Consider the following 20032-nt stretch of genomic DNA (forward strand, 5'->3'; position numbering starts at 1 on the left):
GTTCCAGAGAACAAAGAGAAAATTTACTTATATTTTGAAAAATAGACTTTAATTATAGTTTGCAATTACTATATGGGTCCACTTTTATAAACCTAAGATATATTATGGGATTGTTGAAATATATTTTTTCCTATATCTTGAAACATTTTGCCATTTCATCACCCTAGGAATTATTTACTCATTACTCATGAATTATTCACATTTATGCTAAAAAAATTAAAATAGTAAGAAAACAGAGAATGATGGAATGACCTAAAAGGATGATACTATAATGAAATAAATCATCATCGCTTAGTTTCCTTACTGTTTTGCAGAAGTATTACATCACCTTTAAATAAGGTATAAAAGAAGACTGGAAATAGCACACTTGTAATCTGCTCTTAGCTTTCACTGTTCAGATGAGAATTATTACTTTTCGTTTTCCACCCAGAATGACAAAGAAAATTGACAGATGAAGACATTTTGCAGTTATTAGACAAATCAAAAGATGCATGTTGTGGAGGCTAAAAAATGACCACCCCACCCCGGCCCTGAAAGATAGTCATTTCTTAATCCCAAGAACCTGTGAACATTTCCTTAAATGGCAAAAGATGTAACTAAGTTAAAGATTTTGAGAGGAGTCTATTCTGGACTATCCAGCTGGGCCCTAAATACAATCACATGTATCCTTTTAAGAAAAAGGCAGAGAAACTTTTGAGAGAAAACAGGAGGAATCAATGAGACTATGGAGACCCAGAACTGAGTAGTGTGGCCACAAGCCAAGGAATGTCTCCAGCCACCAGAAGAAGCTGGAATAGGCAAGGAATGTATTCTTCCCTAGAGTCTCTGAAGGAATAACAACCCCACTGACACCTTGATTTCAGACTTCTGGTTTCCAAAAGCATAAGAGAATAAATTTTTGTTGTTTTGAGCTACCCAGTTTTTGGTAATTTGTTATGGTAGCCCTAGCAAATCAATATAAATGCAGAGACAGGCTAGATTCTAGATGGTGAAACTGACCATGTAAGTGAAATCTCAGAGTATGAGTCTTCAGAAAAACACATCTTAGATGAATTTTCTCAAACTCAAGAATCAATGAGCGAAAAATATATTTCTGAGGATGAAAAGGAAATACGTTATTCTCCGAGAGTTAATAATTTCAAGAGGAAGAATTTTATCATACAATATTTTACAGGTACCTGGACCATCCTGTGTGGCTGAAAGGATATAACGATATTCTTTTAGCTTTTTATAATGTTTGCAGTCAAACATTACTTGATACAAAATTTTTTAACAAAGGTGTTTTCCACAATCCTTTATTCTTACTTCTTTAAATTATTCATAAAATGACTTAAAATATTTATGTATATATGTTTACACGTGTATGTGTGCATGTGCGTATGGGAGCGTCTATTAAACATTGATGGCAAATGGTGATCACTGTTTTTCCTGGTATACTGAGGGTTAAAGAAATGTTCTACAGGCAGGCACTCTAGTTTTACAAGCTGCCTGCGCAGCACACGGCAGCACTGTAATCACAGCTGTGAACAGCAGCAGCAGTGACAACTCTCTCCGCTGGGACACTCCACGTACCATCTCCTCAGAGGTGGATACCCTGACACTGCTCTACAGAAACCAATTTTAGGATGAATTCTGGCCTATTCGTATACAAGAACATTTTGTGGACACAGCACCATGCCAGCCACTACAGAACTACAATGTTTTTATTAAAAAAAAAAAAAAAAATCAAGGAACTCTCCCACAGAACCACAGAAACTGCCCTGCGGATTACCTTCTAGTAGAAATCTAGACCATAACACTATATCACCAATCTATACTTTCTTAATAACCACAGATGTAAATTTAGAAAATACTGTCTTAATCTTATGCATGAACAAGATACAACCCTGGTTCTAGTCTAAATTGTCAGTGGCTTCTCTTTGACTTAACTCAAGAGCTTATGTTTTTAAAAATAACCTCACACATATGATAAGGATACTCACATACATCTATGTCAATACTAGTATCATGATAAACTGCCATCTTTAGCTTAAGAGATGTAAAAATTTACCATATAAAATCTTTTTACTATATAAAAGTGTACTAAAATGTCATTAAAAATATTCATATACTATGAGATGTCTTCTCTTTTAACCAGAATCCCACCTTCTTTGTGGTTCTCAGAAGGCTAAAACTATGACATTTCTTATATAATTTTCAATGTACAAAGGCATCCTCTTCAGCCTCCCCTAGGACTGAATTAAAACACGATCAAATGATTTTTCTGTGGAGATATCCAGAATAATCAGAATTATTCATTTAAGGAGCTACAAAGGCATAAAAATGTTCCTCTGGCAAACCGAGTTACAGAGAATAAAACGTGCTAAAAATCTACGCTTAGTTTAATCTTAATAAGATCTTGGTTACCTCCTTAATGACCTTATTAATAGAAATGGAACCACCAGTTATCAGCTACTGATGGCATTAATTTACACAGTTAATTAATAAAAGCAACCCATTAGGTCTAAGAGCATATGGTCAAACAACAATTACAAAAATCACAAGGACACCACAAACCTCTTTCTTAAACAATAAACAGTGAATTAAAAACCACAATCAAGCATTTCCGCTTTATTAAATTGTTACATAAACATTCTGATGCTGTGGTTTACCCTGGACTAATGCGGCACTCTGATTGATTTCTAGTGTTACAGAGAAAGATGCAAAACCGAGTCATTAACACAGCATTCCCTTGTGAAAAAAGACAATCCAGGATGATTAAAGCAATGTTGAAAGGACTGATAACCCTGAAATTGGGCTTAATTTTTTGCTTTTATCTGTTTGCAAAGCTCATGTAATTCTTTACATGTGTTAGTTTGTTTTGAGAATATGCAATGATGATTTTTTCTCTTTAAAAAAATGCCAATCATTAAAACCAAGGAAACACATGATAGCAAGCCATTTTATATACAGTATAATTGCAAAAAAAAAAGAAAAAACTTCAAGCTTTCAAGACAGAGTGGTATTTTCTTTCAAATACTCAAAGGTTTTAAAAAATAAACTAGATCTCCTTTCTTTGATGAAAACTGAAATGAGAAATAGGCTAGTCCCTATACCATCTCACATAATCAAAATTTCTAAAAGAAAGAGCACAGACTTGGTGTTAGAATAATATATAGAGTTCTGGGGCAAGTCATTTAGACATTTAAAGAGTCTCAAATATTAAGCAGCTGATGGTTTAGCAGGAAAGACTAAAATGTAAGTAAATAATGCAAGAAACGCTCTAACAGGGATATAAACAAGGTTAATGGGTAGGGCAGAGTTAAGGAAGACTTCAAAAAGGAGATACTTGATTTAGTATAAGACTGGAATAAATACAGCACCTAATAGGGTCATTATGAGGCTTAATGATGACATATATAAATGCCCTGGCCTAGCCAGCAATAAACGTTAACTAAATTAAACTCCTTGTTCAGAGTTCCATTTCCCCAACTTACCAAGCATATGAATAGTCAAGGCTGGCCTGATCAATCCGGTTCCTGAGGATTCCAATGTCAGCTGACACCATGTCATCTAGAGCCTGTAACTCCTTCTGGATCCTCTTTAGTTTCATGGTTTCTGCCTGAGTTCTTTTAGATCTATAAAATGAGGAATATGAGTGGAAAAATAAAAACATTTTAAAATCATGTATCCATACACAATATAAGTGAAAAAAGCAAGCTACTGTATATACAATATGATTATAATGTGTAAGTTTTAAGAATTAAAAAAAAAACTAGAAAAACTGAGATAAAACAAATGCTGGTAACATTTTGGTATATCTCTAAAACTGCATTTGCACTTTTCCTCCTTATTAGGCCAAATTATATATTAGTACATACTTTTTTATACACAAGGAAAAAAAGTAATTAAAAAAATACCAATAGAGAGTTCACTCATAGGCCTATATTCATTCCATAAGGACGAGAATAAGCACTAAAAGGATGTATCTGTATAGAGAACTGGATATGCTGGAATACTGAACACAGCTTTCCAAATTCCAGCCTTAAACTCTTCTTGCTAAGCCTACTTTCCTTTGTCTGATACTTAGTGGACGCCAAGAACAGCTGCCTACATTAAACACCATTCCTTTATAAGTCTGAGAATATCTATTTGGTTTTATTATTTTTTAAAATAATTTTTATTGGGGTATAGTTGACTTACAATGTTGTGTTACTTTCAGATATACAGCAAAGTGAATCAGTTATACATATACGTATATTCACTCTTTTTTAGATTCTTTTCCCATATAGGCCATTACAGAGTATTGAGTAGAGTTCCCTGTGCCATACCGTAGGTTCTTATTAGTTATCTATTTTATATATAGTAGCATGTATATGTCAATCGGTTTTAATTTTCTTAAGATTCATTTCCCCAAACTTCTTTGATTCCTCTTCCTTAGGAAAACTACAGGTCCTCAAAATTCTTCTTTCTGGGGCTCAAAACCAAACACTCTTTTTTTTTTTTTTTTTTTTTTTTTTTTTGCGGTACGCGGGCCTCTCACTGTTGAGACCTCTCCCGCTGCGGAGCACAGGCTCCGGACGCGCAGGCTCAGCGGCCATGGCTCACGGGCCCAGCCGCTCCGCAGCATGTGGGATCTTCCCGGACCGGGGCGCAAACCCGTGTCCCCTTCATCGGCAGGCCGACTCCCAACCACTGCGCCACCAGGGAAGCCCCAAACACTCTTTTTGTTCCTTTGTTTAGAAGCAACCTCAGCCTTCTCTCCAACCCCAAGTACATCATCTACTTAAGAAACAGAATAAACAAATACAAAAGCCAACCTTTAATCACAATTCCACTCATTTTGAAATTTCATACACATTCTCACAGGAGAATAAAACTCCCAATAAAACCACTATACTGCAACTTACATTCTCCTGTTCTACTCCATTATGCATTTACCCTTATTTTCTGCCTACAAAAGTTAACCACGTGATCTTTTTACTTCAAGTGATTCACTATCCATTTAGTAATAATCTAATCAGGTTATATTTCCTTACACTTCTGTCTACAGTAATACTTTCTGTCTTAAATCAAAAGCACGTAGAGAAGAGTAAGTGCTGAGCCTGTAAATCTTTTTGTAAAATCCCGAGTAAACAGCCTCCCCAACCTCTTCCAAACTGAAGACTACTAAAATGCTTTTCAATAATCATGTTTCAATAATCACATTGTTTTTCTTCTTGAAACATAAGTTCAGTAAGTTGAGTATTTCCTATGCTTCATGAAAGATCAAGGTGTACCAGTAAGAAAAAAAAATCATTATTTTCAAATACATACATCCCTTTGGCAGATAAAATCCTGAATTACTCTTATACCCACGTGCCTTTCTCTCCATCCCTATTCCTTCCTCTCCCTCTGACACATACACCAGCTTTAATGAGTAATAGTTGTGCCAGACTTTTCTGGAGATGTAAAAAGAAAATGCCTCTGAATACTTGCTTGCATTTAGTTCTCACTATTCTCAATCATTGCTTTATTGACTGAGCTTGGTTTCCTAAGGCCACAGCACACTAGAAACTACAAAGAGGGAAGAGTGGGTGAGGGATGGGAAAAGTGGCTCAAATAGGAATGTTGTTGTTCAAGGCTTGTACAGTGCAGTAAAGGAAAAGGGATCGCTGACAAGCTCACTCTGGAAGGTGAGAAAAAAACTGAATTGTATACAGTATGGGACAATGCTCATAATGGTGACCCACAGTCAAGGATAAAAAGTTAAATTATATCATGTACCTTTTATCAGTGGGGGCAGGATACATTATTTGAGAAAAATGGCCATAGGAAATACAATTAGGCTTGTGGGTGTATAAGTCACTTATGTGGAATAATCTTATTCCTCTACATGTCAGATGATTAAGGCCTATGTGAAAATTAAAACCTGCATTTGTTGCTAATTTACTTATGTTGATAGCTATTTACTGCTCCCTTATGAATGTGTAGATGGTTAAAACTAAAAACACTGATGATGATCCTTAAGTTTTAATTGCCCCTGTATTCATAAATACATTATAATCTATGCTTAAAAAGCCCTCCTTAATAAATTAAGACTGTAATTTCAGTATCATTTGTAAAGCATAATTTGTTTAGTAGGTCTTAAAAGTAATGGTTGTAGAGAAAACGCCATTTATTAGAACAGACATAGGAAAATAAACATAAAACATGACAAAACTAATTACAGATTACAAACAAGCTCTCCTGGTTCAGGTGCCTCACCTTTCTGCAATAGCTTTAGCCAAAAGAGCTTTCTTACGTTTATTTTTCTCTTCCATTAGCCGTTGTTCTTGTTGGAGGACTTCCCAACGAGATTTTTCTTGCCTAGGGAGCAAAAGTATAAAAATGAGTTTCTGAAACCCTGCTCCACCTTACCAGTCTCAGTTCCTAAGTATAAAATTTAATCAACCAGATTATATATATTTTCTTTCAAAAGTTCTCTTAGGGCCTCCCTGGTGGCACAGTGGTTGAGAGTCTGCCTGCCGATGCAGGGGACATGGGTTCGTGCCCCGGTCCGGGAAGATCCCACATGCCACGGAGCGGCTGGGCCCGTGAGCCATGGCCGCTGAGCCTGCGTGTCCGGAGCCTGTGCTCCGCAATGGGAGAGGCCACAACGGTGAGAGGCCTGCGTACCGCAAAAAAAAAAAAAAAAAAAGTCCTCTTAAAAGGAACCCGTCTGTAGCTCATTATTTTGTTCTAATAGGAACAAAGACTATGATTTGAAGTAAAGAAGGCTTATATAAATTGGCCCTTTGAAATCCATTATACATATATAACCTAGGAACCCAAACTGGAAGCCAGAGTACTATGGCATTTTTTTGGAGTACAAAGAAACTTGTTTAAGTTAATCATGTGTTATATGCAAAATAGAAAGCAAAATAAGTTGTTCTGTAACTAATTTCATATCTTTTATAGTTTTCTATAATGCACATCTTCACCATGTAATAACCCTTAGCACAGTAACCAATGTTTATTTCATACATTCTCTTACAATTTGCTCACTTCTTTCTAGCTCTTAAACATTTTAAACAGAGTGAAACACTATGAACTAAGACTTGAATGTTGGGCTAAAGAAAAACTCCAAAGATCTGAAAATATGAATTGTCTTCCCATCTTTCCAATTCTAAAAGAAATATATTAAAATTTCCCGTAAATTCATGAACTTAATGTCAACTCAAATTAAACAAGGTAATGACAAAGGTATTTGCTCCTATTACTGTCATTTCTCACAGCCATTATATCAAAAATCTCTATTCCCAGACCTAGTAACCACTTGCAAAATTATCCTTTTCTCTCCATTCCTACAGCCTCCACCTTAGTGCTGGCATTGGTCCTTTCTCATTTTTACTACCTGCAGGTACCTCCTCCCCAGATACCTTAGTTCCAGCTCACCCAGCACCCAAATGGTGTGCAACAGTGACACCTGGATTTTCTCTAACCATTATTTTTATCAGGGCATCTCTCCTTCAGGGGTCTTGGTGGGGTATTACAGCATCAAGGAACTCACTAGGCAAGCATCTTCTGCTTCCAAGTCCTTCTTCACTTCCTTAATTCTCTATTTTCTGGCTTATCTTGTGCCTCTTTCAGAAAAGTGAAATGTCATCTCTGACCTTCTCTAGTATATACTTTTCCTTTCCCCCTCTTAGAGCCTCAGAATTTCTCCATTTTAACAAGAGTTCCTGAGATTACATGTCTTCTATGAATATTTTCTCAAGTACCTAAAAAGAGAATAATTTTCCTAATGACATTCAGTCTAAATTCTCCAGCTCAATTTACACACCCCCGCAACAACTTGTCTCAGGACTTTGCTGGTAAACTACACTTAAGACATTAAAAGTATGCACTTGTTTAATTTGGGTCTCATACTTCATGTGGCTTTCTGTCTCTGGTCAAAATGATTTCTTGGCTGTAAACCCCTGGTGGGCAGGAAACACTTAAAACTCAGTACAGAATCTGGATTAGCAGAGATTGGAAAAATAGGTGAGATTAGAAAAAACATAAGACACTTTGAAAAAGAAAGACTCAGAAAATGGAAAAAAGAAATACCATTCTTTCTTCCCTGTGAGTGATAAATCAGGAGGAAATAAAGAGTGGATATTCAAACATAAACTATATAATAAAAAAAAATTCTGATTATAAGAATTTACAAGTCATAGAATGGTAATTTTCACAAAAATGTGGCTAAACCAAATTCTGCAGGTGGTTTCTAATACAAACACATTAAAAAAAAAATCTAATGATGCAGCTGAATTATTTAATTAGTCCTCTCAATTTCCAATACTTTTTCCTTTGACCATCCCTTCACATCTCTTCAGAAGTACCCTTTTCTGGGCCAATGGAGATGCAATCTGGAAGTTGAAAGAATGGGTTCAATTTGGGGAGGAGTACCATGCATATAAGAACTGGTTCTGGTGAGTGTAAAGGGCATAGACTCTGGATCCAGAGAGTCCTGTATGTGAACCCCAACTCTGCTACTTATTAGTGGTGTATTCACTTTGGGAATACAGTATCTTTGAGTCCAAGATATCTCATCTATAAAGTGAAAATAATGAACATGCATTGTAAGACTATTGTAAAGACTAAATAACATAAAACATAAGAAGTGTGTAACACTGCTACTTATATTTAGGTGGTAGCTATTTTTCAATAGTTTATTCATTACATTTCTACGTTAGAATATAAAACAAACAAAATGCATTTCTTCAAAGCCCAATGGGAAAAAAACATTAAAATGGAAAAAAGTCTCATGGATATACAGACTTACTAACAATTCCACTTTCTTTTTTTCCAATTTGCAATCTGGTTTTGGAGGTAGAACCTCAGCATTTTTGTGACCTTCATGGGAATTCTTAAGTCCTAGTTCCCCTGGTTGACTTTGAATACCCTGTGGTTTTCCATCACCAACAGGAGAGGTGAGTGTGGGGGGAGTGGGGGGAGAAGAACATGGTCTTTGAGTATTAAATCTTTGTTTTGGTGCAGAAAGCAGCTGCTCTGGAGGTAATGAGGTTGATCCATCTTGAAGTCCAAGTTTTTGGCTTTGCTCTTGAAGGGCTTTTTCTCGCTGAAGTTGTTGTCGACTTTTCTTCACAGGGAGAAGACGCCGCTGTGGTTCAAATGGATCTATATAAAAAAGAGAATGGAGAAAAATTCCTTTGTGTGAGCAGCAAATAATTATAATTTCTCTAAGAAAATAAAGCATTAACATTAAACTCTGATAATTTTGCAGGGTTTTTCTCCCCGTCTCTTTCTTAAAATCCCAGAGAAAAACAGCCATCTTCTTGCAGAGTTTTGACAGTTCTCCGATCATACCGTTAATATTTAACAAAAACTTCCTTAGTTCTCAATTATCTTTGAGTAAGTCCATTTGTCTGTGAGTTAGGCCTTAGAATACAAAGCAAAGTTTCAACTTGATTTGCTAACTGCCAAAAGAATCTAATATGACCAAAGGAGGTAGACAAATGAATTCTCTGATATGTCTTAAATTTGATTTATGGTTCTGTCTGTTCTTCTGAAATAAAATGGTGGTTGTTTTCAAATAGGCTTCACCTTTCTTAAATTTTAACAGATCTTAGGGTAATTTGATACATAGGTAGACATGATACACAAAGTAGAGCTGAATGAAGTCTCTTAATTTTAGGAATGCTAGTTAACCCTAAATTGTTTTCTTTCATCTTCCAAACAGTCCAGGGCTGTGTTCCCCAGAGTGTACTTAGCCTTTAATCAATGTATGCAAGTTAATTTTAATAGCAGCCTGAGCAAAGCAATAGAGGAAGATAAAACAATCGGGAGAAATTTTTCTTAAAAGCATTACAAACTAAATGATAACACTTCTATTGTACTTTCTGGATTGTCCATACCAGTGTTAACCTTGTAGGTCAGACAACTGGAGAATCTTGACTCATATTCATACTATACTACATAAGATCTGTAAGAGATATTCTTTACAAAATGCCTGAGAAATGAAACTATGATAAGTTCTAATAAATGAACTAAGTGTGTTTTTTAAATCCTGCATATTGACCTTTGAAACAACATAAGCTTAATATTTAAATTTCCCAAAGGAGAGTTAAAAGCTTTGGAGTCAAAGTTCTGGTGTTGCTCTTCTCCACACCTCAGTAACCTTAGGCAAGTCAATTAATTATTCCATACCTCAGTTTCTTCATCTGTCAAACTGGTTGAAAATTTACTTGCTCTACTTATCTCATGGAGTTGGTGTAAGAATTAAAGAAAATATTTTCAAAGACATACAATCAAAAGTAAAATGTCATTGTTGACTTTAGACAGAAACACAAAGTAGAGTCCTACATCTTGCAACAGAAACTTATTCTTGGCTACTGATCTTTATTCACACCATCAGAAAATGTCACTGAGCCTGCTTACCTTTCAGTTACACTTGTTAGCTGAATTATTAATATCCCTCTGAAAGTCAGTAATGCAGCTTCCATTTTATTTTGCATTTTCACAGAACCTACCTATGAGATTAAAAATGCTAACTTTTAAACTCCCAAACAACAAATCAGGTCACTTAAGGATTAAACATATGACAAAAAACCTCTTGGAACTAATAAGTCATTATAGCAAGGTTACAGAATACAAGATTAATATACAAAAATCAATTACTTTCCTAGCAGCAATGAACAAGTGGAATTTGATATAAAAAACACAGTAACGTTTACATTAGCACTAAAAAAAAAATGAATTACTTAGGTATAAATCTAACAAAATATGTACAAGATCTGTGAGGAAAACTACAAAACTCGAATGAAATCAGGGAACTAAATAAATGGAGAGATATCCCATATTCATTGGTAAGAAGACTTAGCATTGTCAAGATGTCAATGTCAGTTCATCCTAACTTGATCTATAGATTCACCACAATACCAATCAAAATCCCAGCAAGTTATTTTATGGATATTGACAAAATGATTCTCAAGTTTATACAGAGAGGCAAAAGACCCAAAATAACCAACATAATATTGAAGAACAAAGCTGGACTGGCACTACTTGACTTTAATGCTTACTATAAAGCTACAGTGGGTATCAGCAGAAGAACAGAATAGAGATCAATGGAATAGAACAGAGAGCCCAGAGCCCATATTAATACAGTCAACTGATCTTTGGCAAGGGTGCAAAGGCAATACAATGGAATAAATATATTCTTTTCAACAACTGGGCTGGAACAACTGGACATCCTCAAGCAAAAAATAAATAAATCTAGACACAGACCTTATGCCTTTCACTCAAAATGGATTATAGACCTAATGCAAAACTCCAAACTATGAAACTCCTAGAAGACAACACAGGAGAAAATCTAGATGATCTCAGGCACAGCAATGACTTTTTAGATATAACACCAAAAGGCACTATTCATAAAAGAGATAACTGATAAACTGAATGTCATTAAAATTAAAAACTTCTGCTCTGTGGAAGACAATGTCAAAGGAATGAGAAGACAAGTCACAAACTGGGAGAAAACATTTGCAACAGACACATCTGACAAAAAAGGACTGTTATCTAAAATATACAAAAAAACTCTAAAAACTCAATAGCAAGAAGACAACCTGATTAAAAAATGGGCCAAAGACCTTTAACAGACACCTTGTCACCAAAGAAGATATACATACAGCAAATATGCATATGAAAAGATTCCAAATCACATGCCATCAGGGAAATGCAAATTAAAACAAGATACCACTACACAACTATTAGAATGGCCAAAAATCTGTAACACTGACAACACCAAATGCTGGTGAGGTTGTGGAGCAACCAGAACTCTTTCGTTGTTGGTGGGAATGCAAAATGGTAGTCACTTTGGAAGACAGTTTGGTGGTTTCTCACAAAACTAAACATACTCAGGCTTCCCTGGTGGCGCAGTGGTTGAGAGTCTGCCTGCCGATGCAGGGGACACGGGTTCGTGCCCCGGTCCGGAAAGATCTCACATGCCACGTAGGGGCTAGACCCGTGAGCCATGGCCGCTAAGCCTGCATGTCCGGAGCCTGTGCTCCGCAACGGGAGAGACCGCAACAGTGAGAGGCCTGCGTACCGCAAAAAAAAAAAAAAACTAAACATACCCTTACCATAGGATATAGCAATCGTGCTCACTGGTATTTTATTTTATTTTATTATTTTATTATTTTTTTTTTGGCGGTATGCGGGCCTCTCACTGTTGTGGCCTCTCCCGTTGTGGAGCACAGGCTCCGGACACGCAGGCTCAGCGGCCATGGCTCACGGGCCCAGCCGCTCCGCGGCATGTGGGATCTTCCCGGACCGGGGCACGAACCCGTGTCCCCTGCATCGGCAGGCAGACTCTCAACCACTGCGCCACCAGGGAAGCCCCTCATTGGTATTTTAAAGGCAATAAAAACTCATGTCCACATGAAAACCTGAACATGGATGTTTACAGAAACTTTACTCGTAATTGCCAAAACCTGGAAGCAACCAAGATGTCCTTCAGTAGGTGAATGGATAAACTGTGGTACACACAGACAATGGAATATTATTCAATGCTAAAAATAAAAGAAATAAGCTGTCAAGCCACATAGAGCATGGAGGAACCTTAACTGCATACTACTAAGTGAGAGAAAACAATCTGAAAAGGCTATATACTGTATGATTCCAACTATATGACGTTCTGGAAAAGGCAAAACTATGGAAACAGTAAAAAGATCAGTGACTGCTAAGGATTGAGGAGAGAAGGGATGAATAGGCAGAGAAAAGAGGATGTTTAGGGCAGTGAAAATACTCCGTATACTATGACAGATACATGACATTATGCATTTGTCCAAACCCATAGCATGTACAACACCAAGAGTGAACCCTAACGTAAACTATAGACTTGGGTGATAATGATGGGTCAATGTAGGTTATAATGAATGTGCCACTCGGGTGGAAGATGTTGATAATGGGGCTGGCTATGTACATGTGGGGGCAGGGAGTAAATGGGAAACCTCTGTATCTTCCTCATAATTTTGCCATGAACCTAAAACTGCTCTTAAAAAAAATTAGGTTTTTAGGAAGAACTGGAAAAAAAAGGAACATACTGTTTTACATACTTATATTGGGGGCTGCAAGTACCCAGAAGACTGTGGTAAACTGGGAGCACAAGCACAGTTTAAAGGGGGCAATCCACAGCCACCTCTAGCCATTAAAAATGGCAGCTGTCACTAAAAAATTTAGGTCAGTGTTATCAGACATTTTGATTTTTCACCAGAAAAATTCAGATTTTTATGTAAAATATAGGGAATTGCATCAATCAAGAAAATCTAGGTTATGCTGTAGAGGCAAAGAACCCTGGAATCTTTGTGGTTTTAAACAACAAAGGTTTATTTCTCATTAATGCCACGTGCCAACTGAAGGCCAGCAGCATCTTTCTGCTAATCAGTCTCTTAGGGCACCAGGCCGACTGCACAGCCATTTAGTGTTGCTAGCCCCCATGGCAGGTGAGAAGAGAACTCAGGAAGGTCCTGGTTCAGCAATTAATTGCTCTGACCCAGGAGTGACATAACACTTCTCACAATTCAATGCTGAACTAGCACTTGGTCTGATCCAAAAACAACGGCAATAGGAATATACTGGGAAGAGAAGTGAACTAGAAGTATTTTCACCACTATTAATTTAAAAAGAAATTTAAAGATTAGATAACCCTAAAAAGGAAAAATAGAAAGACAAACACATTTCTGGGTTAAATCAATCCAAGAGGCTGAGTTTAAGCTCTACTTTCTCCTACCAAGACAACCATCATTTGAATCATGTGTTGATCATTCCCTTCCTTTGCTTTTTATGTCATACTGCATCTACAAATATTTCTTTAAAATTTTATTTTGTTTTAACTTTATATAAAGGGTGTCATGGTGGATGTAATCTTCTTTAACTTAATATGATATTGCCAATATTCATCCATATTGTTCATGTTGCTTTAGCCATTCAATTTTAATGCTAATTTAATTTTAATGTCTCCTCTTGTATAGGTACAAGAATTTACTTTAGATACCATCTAAGACCTGTTGTGTCATAAAGTATAACTTTAGGAGAAACGTCAAGTTGCTTTCCAAAGTGCATTCCCTCTGGCAACGTATAAGATCCTGTGGATGCACTTTCTCTTCAATATATAATAGTATCAAACTTTGATTTTTGTCAATCAAATGGGTATGAAGTAGTATCTCACTGTGGTCCTGATTTGTAATTCTGATTGTTGATGGTGATAAGCATCTCTTCATATTTCCTTTACTAAGAAATATATATTCATATCTTTTGTTGATTTTTCTTTTGGCTTGTTTGTATTCTTCATATGTCAGCAGCTATTGGAAAATATAATTAAAGAGAAGATATTTCAATACTAGAAATTATCAAGTATCTAGGAACAAATCTAGCAAGAGGGTGTTCAAAACCTCTACAGGAAAAATTCTAAAATTTTATTAGAAGATATTAAAGAAGACCTAAATAAATGAAGACACATACTGTGTTAGTGGTAGTGTTCACAATGTGAAAATGTGAAACCTCCCCAAATTGATCTAAAGACTCAATGCAATTCCAATAAAAATTTCAACTGGGTTTTCCATGAAATTTGGTAAAATCACAAAATTTTTATACGAAGGGGTAAAAGTTCAAGAATAGCAAGGAAACTTCCAAAGAAAAAGAACAAGGGGACTAGACTACTAGCTATCAGGAATATGGCAAAACTTTGAAACACTGTGGTATCAGTGCAGGAATAGATAAGCGACCAATGGATTAGAATAAAGAACAGAGAAACAAGCTCATACATGTTTGAAGCACTGGTATACAACAGAGGTAGCACAGCAGATCAACAACAAAAGGTGGGATCTCTTCAATAAATGAACCCGGGAGAAAACTGGTTATCTATATGGAAAAGATGAAATCAGCTCTATCCTTCATACCATATAAAAACAAACAAAACACTCACCAAATGGATTAAGGACTTAAATGTCAAATCAACACTTTAAAACACATCAGAAACACATTTCTTTATGCAATGTTTTGAATCTGCTACAGCTTATAATAAAAACGATTTTTAAAAACTTTTAATTGAAAATAGGGATTAATATCTTTTAGAACTTATAGTAGGGTGCTAATTTCTTAAAATACAGAAAACGTTGGCTATAAAAGAAGAATTAACAAATTTGTCCATATTAAAATTAAATACTTTCTTCATTAAAAGATAAAAGTTAAAAGATAAATTACATACTGTGAGAAGATATTCATAATTTAACTGGCAAAGAACTAGTATCTAGAAAAAAGAACTCAGGACTTCCCTTGGGACACAGTGGTTAAGAATCTGCCTGCCAATGCAGGGGACATAGGTTCGATCCCTGGCCCAGGAAGATCCCACATGCCATGGAACAACTAAGATAGTGCACCGCAACTACTGAGCCTGCTCTCCACAACTAGAGAGCCGCATGCCACAACTACTGAGCCCATGTGCTGCAACTACTGAATCCTGCGCGCCTAGAGCCCGTACTCTGCAACAAGAGAAGCCACCACAATGAGAAGCCCGTGCACCACGATGAAGAGTAGGCCCTGCTTGCCACAACTAGAGGAAGCCCGCACACAGCAACGAAGACCCGATGCAGCCAAAAATAAATAAAATTAAAAAAAAAAGAATTCGTGAATATTTTCTTTAATTAGAAATTGACAGCACTGTTTATTTACAATTTTTTCATTACAAAATAAACTATACATTAAATAATATGTATGTCTCTGTTACATATACACATCCAACTTGTACGAAGTATAAAAACTCATAACACAGTTTTATAAAACATGACTACAGTAGACGTAACTGATGTTCAAGGACTGACACATTACCCCTCTTTTGGAACACACAAGATAATTTTACTTCCTGTCCTCCAAGTCATATGACTTACTTTTGCTAAATGAAACATAAGTAGGAGTGACACATTCCCAATGCTCAATTCTCAATCTTCTCCTGCCATGGTGAACTCCTATGACAATACCAAATCATGGTGTGTAGTGACCATGTCAACCCATGGAAGACATGAAACTAAAGTGGAAAAGAGATCTTTATTATTTCAAACAACTGATACTTTAGGGATATGTGTTACTGCAGCTTAAATTGGCTTAACCTGATTTCATAATTTTCAGTACTTCTGAAAGTGTATTTGCCCCTTCTTGTTCATATTCCCTTGCCTTCCCACCACCCTGAATTTTGTGTTTCATTCCTTTGATTTTCTTTATATATCTCCTATATTCCTAAAAGAATATACCTGCTTTGTATGATTTTGAACTTCTATACATGGTATCAGACTGTATATATTCTTCTGCAATTTGTTCTTTTCATAATTATTAAGTTTATGAAATTTATACATGTTAATACATGTGACTATAGTTCATATATTCCCACTAGCTGTATAGTAGCCCAGTGGATGATTATACCACAATTTATTTATCCACTCCCTTGTTAATGAACACTTGGGTTGTTTCCAGCTTTTTAATATTATAAACAACATAAACAAGATTATTAAGAACTTTTTGACTTTCCCAAATGCCCATATGGGTTTCTCTAGAGTAGTCTTGTCTTTATTTTTGCTGGCAACCAACCCCATCTTCATAGGTTATTTAAATATATATATATATATATATATTTTTTTTTTTTTTTTTTTTGCGGTACACGGGCCTCTCAGTTGTGGCCTCTGCCGTTGCGGAGCACAGGCTCCGGACGCGCAGGCTCAGCGGCCATGGCTCACGGGCCCAGCCGCTCCGTGGCATGTGTCTTCCCGGACCTGGGCACGAACCCGCGTCCCCTGCATCGGCAGGCGGACTCTCAACCACTGCGCCACCAGGGAAGCCCTAAATATATTTTTAAGGCTGGAGAACAGCTGGAAGGAGCCTTAAAAATTAAAGATTCAGCTGTTCTAGTCTTATAAATAAGAACTTCAAGACAAAAAGATTTAGAGGCAGAGCTGGGAGATCTTCTATATACCAATCAGCGTTTGGCTATGAGTATACAAAGATGCTGAGATGTTTTCTTAAGGTGATCAAAGACTAGTGAGTTGACGTCTATGCTCTAACCTCTCACTGAAATGATAGGTCTTTAAGTTAAGGTCCTTAACGTACGAAACGTTACTTCCACATAATGAACCCAATGTTTAATTTAGCCTTCTACGTTAAGTCTTCTTTCCCCTGGCAAACTCACCTCTGCTAACACATAATTTCTGTGAAATTGTGCCAAGCTCCACCCAACCACCAGCACAGTAAAGTTCCTGCTAATTCTGTAGCAAGCTCTTGTACAATATCTACTATCACATTATATTATAGTTTGTCTCCTCATTAGACTATAAGCTCTTCGAAGGCAGGGATGAGGCCTTGTTCATATCAGCATCCCTAATTGCAGAAGCTGATACCCGTAACTTCTGGTCAGACCAGAAGCAGGGGTACTAGTACTCCATACATCTGAACATGGGAATGTCAGTTAATTACAAACTGTAGTGTAACTTTTATGATTTAGTTTTAAACGGTCTCTGGACCAGTCAAAATTTCCTCGATCTACATAATCTACACTGGCCTTACATTACAAATTTACTTCCTTTTCCACTTGTCAGCCCTAGATTATTTTCACAACCATGCTAAAAATGCACAAGCTTACCTGAGAAAACATCCAGTTTTCTCACATACTCTAATTAAAGGCATGGCAGAGCTTATTTAATTTTCTCCCAGAATGTATAAGTTATGGCACCAAGAATGGTGTAAGCTCACAGAAGAGGTGTGCACTACCAGGATCACTGTACAGAACACTACGAAATTTCAACCACAATCAAAGCACCGTTTATATTACCAAGAGTTTCTCACAAAGTATCAGCAAACTTAATTTCTTCATTGAAAGATAACAAAATAGTACAAGTCCATTCAATGATTACGTTATAAAACTGGAGAAGGAAGCACAAAATTTTAGCTTACACTAAAGTCAGTAGATATGGATGGATGGATGGACAGAGGCGTAGATAGGTAGCTAGATATTTCACATCTATCTTCTCAAAGACCCTTTTGGTTTGCTGACTCTCAAGAGTTGGAAAGAACTGCAAAAATCACCTGGCAAGTGAAAGCAAGACTCCAGATGTCTTATGAAAAGCACCAACTTTTTGCATTTATTCAGACCCCTGTGATCCTTTTTCCCAATCATTGCCTGCTTCTATAAATTCATCACAAACCTAATATGGTGTGTGCCCCTTCTCCTTCCTTTACTCAGACCCCAACCCTCCAACCACTGATCTATGCAGCAATCCCCCTAACAGGTCACTTCCTCTCCCAAGTCCCCTTCCTTTCACCGGAAAAAGTCAAATCCCTGAAATAAATGCCTGAAGTCTCTTTTCTAAAAGTAGACCCCAGTCCTCTGTGCCTGCCCCCCTCCCCCAGCCGTGGCTCCAAGCACATCCACTTCTGGCGCCCTCTCAAGCCTCTCCTCCCACTTATAGCTCCTTCCCCTAACACAGATAACCCTTTTCCCCGCCCCCTTCCCCTCAAAAACTGCAACCCCGCCCCTTCCCCTTAACAGACCCAAGAATTAAATCTGTGCAGACCCGTCCCTTTACCTTTAGTCTGCTTTAGTCGCCTCAGCTCCTCCTCAGAGAAGCCAGCCCAACCCCGCGCCATCCGCCTCGACTTGCCAGCGCGCCCAGAACGCCCAAACCTCAGAACCCCAATTGCCAACACAGCTACCCAGGCACATCCGGGTTCTTCCCCGGCCGCGGCTGACCAACCAATCAGCGCATCGAGCTCTGGACGCAAGGCCCCCTCTCCCCTGCAGCAGGACCCGGCTCTCTTCGAGGCTCTCTCCGTCAGTGCCGGACAAACTGCGTGAAGAAATCGTGGCCTCGCAGACATTCATTTCCCCTGACCTGGCTGCTCTTTCTCCCTGTCTCCTATGCTTGTTGGGTTATCGCTTCAAGAGGTAAAGGGGGAAATAGCAATGGAAATAAATGTGGAGATAAACAGGCAGTGAGGAAGTGACTACAAGTCGGTGGCGGAAAAGGGAGGACAGAGCTGCCTCTTGGCGCCTTCCAATTTACTGGGGCGGAGCACTCTACGTGTTGGTGGTGGAGGGTTTCGCTGCGTGGCTTGTAGTGGCTTCTTCCAAAACTGCGCTGAAATCATCCCGCAAGTTGACTCAAGAATGTTCAGACTTAGGCTTTTAATTATAAAGAATCATTTCAGAGGACTGGGGTATAATAGTGGAAAAGGAACAAGACACGTTTAACAGCGTAGCCAGGTGTCCCCCAGGCTGTAGCGACTCCTAGATTTCTGTTGATTGGGAGTTGGTTCTTCGATTTTGTGAAAGATTCTCGCTAATCTGTAACCTTTCTCCTAAGGGATGTCTAAATCCCTCCTCTTAAAAATGATCTGTCCTCTGTTTTTATGTTCAGAGAAGACAATGTAAAAACGTCGGCGCTGTGGGGATGGGAAAACACTTCCTAGGCTTCTCCCGCCTGGAGTCCTGATTTCAATGTTCTGGTACTACCTTGAACATGTTACCACTCTGGGCTTCCATTTTCTCATTTTAAGCAAGATTTTGGAGATTAAAAGATGCAAACGTTGTCAAAGTACATATAGATCAGGATGATTTAAATGAGACCACTTAATTTTTCGTGTTTCTCTTTTCACTGTTTTGCATTTTTAAAACGAGTTATTTTGGCTTATATTTAAAAATCACATGTGTGGCTTTTGGTTTTAGTGTGTCAATATTTTTAAACAAATTGAAATAAAGAAGTAGACTAAAACTAAAATACTACACCAAGAAAAGAGTTGGAATGAATATTTCAAGCTTAAACAGGTGATTAGAAGGTGAAGGGTGTTTGGAATTCTCTTTGTAACCTTTAAGCTTTTAAACTTAAAAGCGATTTCTTAAATTTAGGTGTGCACAAACTCTTCATTTTAAATGTGGACTCATTTTTCCTAACATTTAAAAAAATGCTATCCAAAAGGATTGGAGGAGCCAGATTCATCCAGTTTTTGAAGCTAGACTAAATACGTTAAAGTATACAGATAATCTAGCTTCAAA

The 20032-nt window shown here is 37.3% G+C and overlaps 1 protein-coding gene across 3 annotated transcripts in view; it reads right to left on the reverse strand.

The window, feature by feature from the left end:
- GORAB (golgin, RAB6 interacting) overlaps nt 1-18673 on the reverse strand; it is a 52948-nt gene extending 34275 nt beyond the window's left edge. For 2 of the 3 annotated variants that reach the window (XM_079925991.1, XM_079925990.1), the window contains exons 1-4: nt 18567-18673; nt 8772-9123; nt 6226-6327; nt 3477-3617 (exon numbers count right to left, since the gene is read on the reverse strand). In XM_079925991.1, coding sequence (XP_079782117.1) covers nt 3477-3617; nt 6226-6327; nt 8772-9123; nt 18567-18627 — 656 coding nt within the window. In that variant the 5' untranslated portion in view covers nt 18628-18673. The remainder of the gene's footprint in view (nt 1-3476; nt 3618-6225; nt 6328-8771; nt 9124-18566) is intronic. The other variant, XM_079925989.1, reaches the window with a different exon arrangement.
- Nucleotides 18674-20032: the final 1359 nt, after the last annotated feature.

The sequence above is a fragment of the Stenella coeruleoalba genome (assembly GCF_951394435.1).
Source record: "Stenella coeruleoalba genome assembly, chromosome: 1".
Lineage (NCBI taxonomy): Eukaryota > Metazoa > Chordata > Mammalia > Artiodactyla > Delphinidae > Stenella > Stenella coeruleoalba.